A 10,733-nucleotide genomic window follows, 5' to 3' on the forward strand; every position below is an offset into this window, starting at 1 on the left:
GTTTATTTATTTTTATTTTACAGTAATTTAGATTTTTTTCCCCCTGTGCACCATAGTTCTTGGTGAATTGGCATGGAATTACTTTTTTTACGTAAAAGCAACACTACATACAATGATCTGTACAAAACACAGAGGATAAGTTTTGCAATGCAAAACACCTGGTGGTCATTTCAGCTAAAGACCTACTCAGCTAAAGACCTACTCAGGTGTTTTACATGTAATTTGTGCCTCGTTGAAAAAGGGCCTTCTTTGGCATTTGCTTTGGACTTCTTTACGTAGTTGGTATAGGAAAATGGATGCAGCAAGAGCAAGAGCAAGAGGCAGAGGAAGAGGCAGAGGAAGAGGAAGAGGTGGAGGTGAAGGTGAAGGTGGAGGTGGAGGTGAAGGTGAAGGTGAAGGTGGAGGTGAAGGTGGAGGTGGAGGTGGAGGTGAAGGTGGAGGTGGAGGTGAAGGTGGAGTAGGAGGAAGAGGAAGAGGTAGAGAAAGAGGAAGAGGTGGAGGTGAAGGTGAAGGTGAAGGTGGAGGTGGAGGTGAAGGTGGAGTAGGAGGAAGAGGAAGAGGTAGAGGAAGAGGAAGAGGTAGAGGAAGAGGGAGAGGTAGAGGAAGAGGGAGAGGAGCAGCAGCAGCAAGGACAGTTGTATCTGATGAAATCAGAGCAACTGTCATCGACCATGTAATCAATCATGGTCTGTCCATGAGGGAAGCTGGTCTGAGGGTTCAGCCGAACTTGCCAAGATCAACGGTGGCATCAATCGTGAGGGTTTTCACACAAACTAACAGGTACTATACAGTATTTACAGCATTCTGACTGATGTGTTTGTAACAGTAGTAATGTGATGTGAGAAGTCTCCAAAACTCTCCTGACGTATCAGTGCATTTGTGTCTGACTCACTATTGTAGGACCCAACGGTTGCCCCACTCAGGTGGAAGGGGAAGAAAATTCACTTTGCCACAAGAAAATGCAATAGTTCAAATGGTTATTGCTAACAATAGTATAAGGCTAAGAGAAATTTTTGCAAACATCATCGCAGACATTGGTGTATTTGCCAACATTGAGAATGTTGGCACCACGACCATCGCCAGAGTGCTGAAAAAGCACCAAATTCGAATGAAGCAGCTTTACACTGTCCCCTTCGAGAGGAACTCTGAGCGGATAAAGGAACTCCGGTACCAATACGTCCAGGTAAGACTGAACACAGGACACACTGTCATGTTGATTGTGATTTTGCACAAAACTGTAAGCTATGCCATTTTTGTCTTATGGTATCTTGTGTATTCTCTAATTTCCTGAAGAGAGCCATGGAACTTGAAGCCAGTGAGAATGAACATGCGTTCATCTTTGTGGATGAGGCTGGCTTCAACCTGGCAAAAACACGTCGCCGTGGAAGGAACCTGATTGGGAAAAGGGCCACGATAGATGTTCCAGGCCAGAGGGGTGCGAACATCACCATGTGCGCAGCAATTTCGAACGATGGACTGCAGCTGCAGAAGGCCGGCATAGGCCCATACAACACCGAACGCCTAATTGCCTTCATAGATGAGCTTTACGAAAGGCTCACAGCAAGAGAGGTAGACAGGCAGAATCTACCAACGTATGTAATTGTATGGGACAATGTGGCCTTTCACCACTCCCGGCAAGTCACAGGGTGGTTTGCGGCGCATCCTAGGATGATGTCACTTTTCCTTCCGCCTTACTCTCCTTTCCTCAACCCCATCGAGGAATTATTTTCGGCGTGGAGATGGAAGGTCTATGACCACCGCCCTCAGGACCAGATGTCCCTATTAGAGGCAATGGCTGCTGGGTGTATGGACATAGCCCCAGAAGATATCCAGGCCTGGATAAGGCATTCCAAAAGATTTTATCCACGTTGTATGGCAAGAGAAACCATACGTTGCGACGTAGATGAAAATTTGTGGCCAAATGCGGAGGATAGGAGGGATTAGCCCAATTCTGCGCCACTGTTGGGCTACTGTAATATACAGTATGTGCAGGTTTTGTGCATTGCATTTTTTGTTAGAACACATTTTTTGACTTTGTAATGTATTTTCTGTTTTGTGTAACACTTGCACTGTGACAAAATCTCCAAAAAGTAAAGCACAGTGAAAAAAACTGTTGTGTTTGTGATTTGTTTCTGGATCATATATTACGTACTTACTGTATGTAATTATTACGTAATACTGTAATGCATTACAAAAACTGAAAATTGTTATTCTCAGTTTCTCATAAAACACTTACAGTATTTACTGTATTTACAATTACAGTACATTTACCACACTCAATTGTGACATCTTTTGTGGGAGGTAAACCGACATATGAACACTGTCAGCAGATACTTGGCTTGGATTGTCATACTGTAATATTACAAACTTTATTACTGTAGTCCAAAGAAGTGTTTGTCTGTGTTTTTTCTCTTTTTTTCAATGCAACACTACAGGAAATCTATGCCAAACTGGAGGACACAGCAACATTTTATATATGCAATTGGCAATGCTTCAAGATGTTAGTGTTTTTTAGGTCATAGTGTTCTGAGAGGAAACATGTGTTAAGTTATGGCAGCATTGTTTGTGGTGTGGTTGTTGTAGTGCATTTTGCACCAAAGGTTAACAGATATGCAGAGGTGTGTGTCTCTAAAGCCCACTGTGTTAAGTGATAGGGAAAAGTGACCATAGTTTGGGTACATGACCGAAAACGATAGGAAAAAACTGTAAACCCTGGTGCGGATCTGGACCAGGGGGGTGAAATCAAGGAATTAATTGTGAGATATAGGGCATATTTCAAGACTTTCATTAAATTCTCAGTAAATAATTAATGGATCTTGATGAGAAAAGCAGGTATCTTTAGGGGACAGATATTTATTAATCTGTAATTTGGTACAGATCCAAACAGAAATCTGGATTTAGTATATTTAAATCTGGTTTCACAAGGGGATGTTGAGCCTTAGCAGAGGCATGCACTCTGAGTGCCGTTCCAGTCTTGATGCTGTATGAGAAGCTGCTGGCTCAACAGTTTTGTAATCATAGGTCATTATAGGGTGGTTCTTCCTACCCCCTGAGAAGACAGCCATTATAGAGAGGGTGGAGATGCAATATTCTTTGAATATGGGAAAAACATTGCACATGTTCAGGCTTTTATGGTAATGACCTCAGTTGATTACATGTAAAGAAACAGAAATGGTGGCAATTGTTGCCCCCCCAATCAATTGTGGAACAGCTATCTGAACCTCCAAACACCCAAAATATAAAGCAGCTTTAGAAGGAGGGAAGAATCAGCACCTTATTGTTCATCTTAGACGACGATGTGGGGGACATGGAGGGTCACTTTATAGAGTGACTGCATCATTTGAAGAAGGTCATCTGTTGAAACCATGATCCGGGCTTTGGTAGGTTTGTAGGGTGAATGTAGGATGAAAGACAGGTGTTCTTGCTATGTTTTGATATGTCCATGCACCGTTGAACTGAATTCCTTTAAAGGTATTCATTCATTTGATTTCACATTTACAGCGGGTGTCATTTATTTTTACTCAGGGGTCACAATTATTTTGTTTAATAAAACATTACTACTTTATCTTTGGATAACCTCTTGCTGAATTTATGAGCCTTAGTCTATTTGGTACTTCCCTGGCTGTGGTTTTGCTAGCTCAGTCGATCCAGGCTTTTAATGTCCAGAATGAGGTTGCTGACTGTTGGTCACTGGGGAGCACAAAAACAATGAGGGGAAGTACCTGAAATGTCCGCTACGGCCCACAGACTGCACCAAACAACTTGGGTGTGTGTTTGTCTGCAGCAGTATCACGATGAGCCCCTGTACCTCTCTTTTAAAGTCGCTCATCTATGGAAATAGGAGCAGCACACTCCTGTGAGCACTCTGTGGGAGGTTACACACACACACACACACACACACACACACACACACTCACATACACACACACAAACACACACAGTCAGACTTAGGCACATATTCAGTTTAGGGCCAGTCACAGAAGAGTGGGGAGGTTAAACAGATGGCGTCGGCTGTATCCATTACACACACACAGACACACAAACACACAAACACAGACACACACACACACACACACACACACACACACACACACACACACACACACACACTGTAGCAACTGGCTTTGTGAGTTCACCTCATTTAACTGAATAGTGTTTTTATGAAGCATGGCAACATTAGAAGCACCCACCGCTCTAATCTACCCCTTTTGGTTCCGTGTCTAATGCTGGACTGGGAGTACTTGGTTTGAGTGGGCAAGGCTAGACACACCCAAATATGGTCTCCTGTGTGTCTCCGATATAATGCTTTAACTGAATGTTATTTGATTTTGTGATAAATGCATTGTAACATTTTGTAATTTCAATAAATATTTAATGGCTACATTCAAGACGTTTACAGGTCTATAAATTATAACATAAAAGTGATCGTGAGATGGTAATCCTCAGTCCTGCTATGAAATAGGCTATAAACACACACAGCTGCCTTTTTTTAAATATAAACTTGCAGGGTAAAGAACACTACACTGAAAACATTTATGTTCGGCTTTTACTGAAGACTGAAATGTGGCTGTGATAAGAAATCAATATTCAGTGTTTGTTAGGGTTTCTGCAAAGATGCAGTCTGGCATATAGGCCAGTACATGTATACAAGCAGTTGAATATATAGGTTTGACAAGTACTGATTTATGAACAAGATTCAAGGCCATTTAGATTCGATGCAGTGAAGAGAGACAAAGCAGATGGTTGGACAGGGAGTGTGGATATAAGTTGGACAGGCAGTGAGTCATGTGTCACGACATCTTCACTGTGTGGAAAACTGTTTTGCTGCCTGTGCCACCAGTATGACCAAGGTGGAGATTAATGATTAGGATTTCATGCGTTTTATTTATTTATTTATTGTTTATTTGACTATTAATGACAAAGCACAATCAATGAACATATATAACAAAAAGCTAATGTCAACATGCCGCAGTTAGCAAGAATACTAATTCAGTAATAGATACAGAGACCAGTGTTCAGGAAAAAAGGACAAAACACATTATTCTCAAGCAGTTGCAGAATAAAGGGGGTTTAAATTACAGTCCATACTATACATTTGGCAAATAAGGTTTTATAACTAAAAATAATATTATGTTTTTTTAATAATTTTTTCTTTTGCAGATAAAAAAATACAAAAAAATAATAACGGTAACAAATGAGACACAAAATTAGCTGAACACATTTTAACACTAATGTTTTACTGGACAGAAAAAAAACTGGGGAAAATGATTAAAAATAAGAAATGTGCATTTCTTAAGTACACACAGTGCATTCCATTTATACATAAACAGTGTCCACAAGTAATCAAAACTCTGTAAGTTAGTATTATCTCAAATGTAGGTGACTATTTATCGGCCTTCTTAGCTAAAGCATCAGCTAATGCTGATTACTATAAAACAATTCTCCCTATCGACCGATTATTAATCGACTGAACCAGATTACTCAACACAACACACTGTAGCACTAGCTTTTGTGAGTGCACCTCATTTAACTTTAAAGAGTCATGGCAACATTAAGGCTACCAACTGCTCTAATCAATACTTTCAATCAGCTGAGCGATCAGTCGATCTCTACTAACACGTAGTCTGTAGATTATTCTGTGACTGGCTGCTCGAACCCTGTGCCCTACTTGTTCCCTTTTGAACTGTTATCTCTGCCTGAGCCCACATTTTCTCCTCATTCCTATCTGCTCCTTTATTCATCTCTACTTCTCCTCCCTTTTTTCTTTTCCTCATTATCCCTGTCTCCTCTTCCTCTCTGTGTCCTTCGCCATCTCTTCCAGCCGTGTGCCTTCCTCTGTATATCCTCTGCTGTCTCACTAACCACCGTCTCCTCACTCTGTCCTAGCCTGCAGATTTGGATGCCTGGGTAAGCAACACTACTATTGCTGGTGTCTCCGGTTTTTAAGCCTTTTCTCTATACCCCCTCCTTTCTCTCTCTCTCTCTCTCTCTCTCTCTCTCTCTCTCTCTTTTTCTCTCTCACTTCTCTATTCAAATGTCATGTTTTCATTGTGCATTAAAGCGAGTGTGCTGCCGCCACCATTCCGCACAACAACACTTTGGGAGGTATTCAACTAGAAAATTACACATCATCTGTGCTGCTGGCAGATGTGATTTTACACACACACACACACTAACACACAAAAACACCCACACGCACACACACACACGCACATACACACACACACACACACACACACACACACACACACACAATGCCCTTACATCAAACAGCCACTGTAGAAAGATATAAAGAGAAAGTGCAGTGAGCCACAGCAGGGATTTGCAGATGTGCTGTTTGGGGATACATAGGCCTGTTAAATGCGGATATGATTAGACTGGATTACAATACATGTAATGCCAATCTGTGTTTGCGTCTTCACGCCTGTATCCAGCGTATCAGCTGAGTGCACAGGAGATCAGTAGATCAGGCAGGGAAGATGCAGCTTTTGCTCCATATGATCTGATCTGTATTACACCCTCTATTGCACCAATCAGGTACAGCAATCAGTCACCATTATACTGTGTGTGTGTGTGTGTGTGTGTGTGTGTGTGTGTGTGTGTGTGTGTGTGTGTGTGTGTGTTTGTGTGTGTGTGTGTGTGTGTGTGTTTGTGTGTGTGTGTGTGTGTGTGTTTGTGTGTGGGTTGGGGGGGGGGGGTTATTTGGTTATAGTATGTCGTAATATATACTTTCAGTACTACATTCAATTCGTGCCTCATTGCAGCTTTTTGCTCCCTCACTCCCTGCCAGCTTCACTGTGCTGATACACCATATCCTGTTCATACTGCTGCAGTCCACTACTCATGACCCTTATTGTTTTAAACAGTGTGCATAAATGTGTATCATTGCCTGATTGATTGTTATACACATGTGAACATCTACAGATCAACTGTTTACACTGTAGAGAGATTCCAAACACTCAATGTACACACCATGTGCATGTTATCTATCATTTGATGCATTTTGTCCATCATATGCGGATCAGATTGTGCAGCTGTCTTTCTTTATCTACTGCACGCTCTCCACAGCATGACTAAAAATACTGACAGATGCATGTCAGATCCTAAACCACGACGCAAGGTATTTAGTGCATCAGTTCAATCTAGCTCGCTGCCATTTATTTTGGCTTTTAGTGGTTCAAATATGAATATTTTAATATATTAATGATAAAAATATATTAAATGTTTTTATATAAAAAGACTGCACAATACCGTAATGGCTAGAGAAATGACTCAGACTGTCTATTAAAATGATTTCAGATCCTTTCATGCTCCAACAGAAAATCTGATTGTTATTTTGTGATTGGATGATGTAAATGAGAAGTTACTCGGATCAGTGTACAGCTGTGTGTTGCCATTCAACTAAACTGAATTTTGATTGTATTCATCTTTTTTGGCTATCCTTCCCTGTCTCTTTTTTTTTAAACATAAATCCTTACTATTTTCTATCCCATGATTAATTTCTATTTATAATTTTTTGTACCAATAAGAGAAACTGTTATAATATAAAAATGCTGCATAACCCCCATACTGTAAAAAAAAAAGGGGGGGGGGGGGGGGTCCATTGCAGAAGTCATGTTGTGTCTTTTGGTAAATGTTACCGTTTATTTGAATATCTACTGCATGTGCATTACTGACTTCAAGCTGAACTGGCAACCTGTTTTCACAGTGCATCTTTTTGACGTCTGCTTCCTGTCTGTCTTCCTCTGCTTGCATGATGCTTCACCGCTGTGGCCCAAACTATGGGTCGTCCTACAGCCACTCTGCCATCTCGCTGTCTTACAAAGCTTGGCTCAGAGGGCATTTTAAATGGTTTCACCTCATCGTAATGGCGTCATCGTCATACCAGCACCTGCCACCGCTGTGCCGGTCTCATGCCACCTCAGTAGTTTTGTAAGTTTTCTTTCATTAGATGAACCAACTATCAAATAACCATTCCTTTATTTTTTACTTTGAGGTATAGATGTGATTTATTTTACATTATCATATATTTCAATCAAGCATTATCATAATATGCCCATAAGGTGCTTCACAGATGAGTCACTGGAATAATAATGCACTGAAAACACAAACCTGTAAGTTGATGCTCACGTGGCTGCAGAAAGGATGTGTCTGCAGTCGCTAAAAGTAGAAATTCATCAGCTACTCAATTGCTTTCTTACACAATGATTACAAGCAGTGGCAACACTTCCTGTAACTTATAACTTACATAAGTTTTTTTTTAATGTTGTATGAAGAAGAGTTGTCAAGTTCTTAAAATTACATTTCATATCATAGATGAGATGTGTATCCAGAGTTGATACTATACACTTTATTAGAGACCAGTGTTATATTCATGCTTTCTGCATCTGTTTCCTCTTTCCTCTTCCCTTCCCTTGTGTTTATGCTGAAGTCCATTATCTATAAACATCATTCACCCACTTTGTGTCTATATCAACTTAAACATTGATAAATGAAGAACTTGAATTTAGTTTTCACAAAGGTCATTTGTGTAGTAAATTGTCATATGTCAATATAAAGAACCTCTACAACTTGTAACTGTAATATTTCTTCATATCCTTCTATTATTCAGAGAAAACAAATATTTTTATCTGTTCATTTTCTCTTAACTTTTATTTTCATTCCATTATCGTGCAATATCTAGTAAATCCAAATGTTGACTTAAAGACAGTCTGTCTGTAGTACTTATTCCTTTTTTATTACTTACATAACTACCATTTATTTTCAAGTTTTTCACTCGTTTGTGTCGTAGAAATGTCTTGAATCTTCAATCTCTCTTCTTCTCCTTCATCCTCTTTCCTATTCAGGCCAGACAACTGGAGAGGAAAGAGAAGGAACTTGCCAGCATCTCTGTCTACTATAAGGAACAACTAGAAACACTGGAGAAAAAGGTAGATACTGTGTTATTTATATGTATATATAGATATTTATATATATAGCTATATATTCTTCAACCTTCAGCACTTGATAAGTTGTGAATTCGACTCACAGATAATGTGAGTAGGTTTCCGTATAGTCCAAAGGTCACAGTAACCTTATACAAATTAGAAGAAAAATAAAGTAGAAATATGGACACAGAAACTGCACTGGTTGGCAGAGGCATACAAAGGTGGTAATTCTAGTTCATCTTAAGAGCATTCATACAATCAAAATCAAATCACCACAGCTCACCACAATGTCTTCCTATATATGGCTTAATGAGGCATCCTCGAATGTGTCTATTAGTTGCATTGCATTCATTAAATTGAAGTATTGAAAAGTGAGACAATTCCGGTTGAATTCATTGAAGAGCTGACATCAGTTTTTATAAATCAAAATGACTCAAGCATTTTTTTCATTTGTTTTTCTTTTGAGTTATTTCTTTTAGGGGGTTTAGAGAATGAGATACTAGCTCTTAAAAATGTTGACGTGAATAACGAGACCTAACTAATGAGATAAAAACATCCAGTAGTCTTTCACTGAAAGGAAGTCTTCACACATCAGGAATAGTAAAAATAAAGCAGTGTGGTATTCACTCTCCGTGGGGAGTAGAATCTTGCTGAGACACAAGACTCTTCCCTATCTTGGAAATGTCAAGCCCACACACCAGTGTCAAAATGTAAATGTAAATGAATTGAAAGTTTCAGCAGACAGACGAGAGTCACGACTTGCTGTTGATGGACCAGCACTCAGGAGAGGTTTCAAAGAGCCCACGTCTCTCAGAGAGCTTCAGCTGCCTAATCAAATGTACTGTGCTTTTTCGTAACACAGTGTCCTTTTGCCAACATCCCGCTGGTTCTTTTCACGAATCAGAAAAAAAAGGATAAAAGCGGTTTGTTGGGTGCTTTTAAGAAATCATGGTCTGTGTTCATTCCGTCTGAGCCCTAATGCACAGTTGATATTTTGGACCCTTTTAAAGCTCAGTGGTTTGGTAAATGTTGCTGGCTTTTTACACAGTAAACCTGTTTTTATTAAGGGACTTTGTGTGAGACCAGTTTGGAACTGGTGTGTTATTGTCGGGTCAGAACAGAAAAGAGTTTCATTCTCGTAAATATCTACATAGGCTGGATGAAATGATGGGTGTATGAGATTAAAGTGATAGAGTGAAGTTAAGGAAATAAAGGAAAGAGATTGTTTGCAAGACACGGTTTACAAACACTGTAGATTGTAAAAATGTAGAGAAGGGTTCATTAATAGGTGGCCCATGGTCCTGATCCGAAACCAGACACGGCCCCATCCGTACTCTGGCATATTAATCTATAAATCTTTGAGATTTAGGGACTAACTGAAGCATTGTAAATCATCACGTGTGAAACCACTCGAATCTGTGAATTCTGTCTGCAGTTGGTGGACAGACCCTTTCAGTCCCTCAGCCCATATACTGTAGGTGTTAAAGCTGCTCAGTTGTTATGATGTTTTGAAATTGTTCTAAAATTGCTTGCGACTTAGGTGAAAATTAATAAGTAAAAAGAAGCAACTGTAACAGACGTGAACTGCTAACTGTGGGTCCCTCTGTCACTGAACTGCTACCAGGACTAGTGAGTTGCAATATAGTGATTCTTATATTCTGTCTTTTCGCAAACACACACACACACTTTCACTGCTCCTCCTCCGACCCGTCTTCTGGACGTCTTGCAAACAGTCACGGAGAGTCTCCAGATGTGTCTGCCGCCCGGCCCCAGCACGCTACTGCTGATAAAGGGGAGAGAGTGATT

General features: G+C 40.1%; 1 protein-coding gene across 2 annotated transcripts; it reads left to right on the forward strand.

The window, feature by feature from the left end:
* The first annotated feature begins 593 nt into the window (after positions 1–593).
* Positions 594–3,933, forward strand: LOC128451256 (uncharacterized). 2 transcript variants are annotated; one of them, XM_053435059.1, is made up of 3 exons: positions 594–780; positions 1,032–1,183; positions 1,294–3,933. In XM_053435059.1, exons 2-3 carry the CDS (start codon positions 1,109–1,111, stop codon positions 1,942–1,944), a joined length of 726 nt encoding a protein of 241 aa, XP_053291034.1. In that variant the 5' UTR covers positions 594–780; positions 1,032–1,108; the 3' UTR covers positions 1,945–3,933. The 2 variants fall into 2 exon arrangements, with proteins under 2 accessions (XP_053291034.1, XP_053291032.1); XM_053435057.1 differs by having other exon boundaries at positions 594–1,183.
* The last annotated feature ends 6,800 nt before the right edge of the window (positions 3,934–10,733 follow it).

This window comes from Pleuronectes platessa, chromosome 2 (genome assembly GCF_947347685.1).
Source record: "Pleuronectes platessa chromosome 2, fPlePla1.1, whole genome shotgun sequence".
NCBI classification, from domain to species: domain Eukaryota; kingdom Metazoa; phylum Chordata; class Actinopteri; order Pleuronectiformes; family Pleuronectidae; genus Pleuronectes; species Pleuronectes platessa.

Excerpts from the sequence above, each read along its gene's own strand:
- LOC128451256 (XM_053435057.1), top strand. The coding sequence starts at position 974 with ATGGTTATTGCTAACAATAGTATAAGGCTAAGAGAAATTTTTGCAAAC. Across the intron at positions 1,184-1,293 it reads TCCGGTACCAATACGTCCAG|AGAGCCATGGAACTTGAAGC; the intron begins GTAAGACTGAAC and ends AATTTCCTGAAG.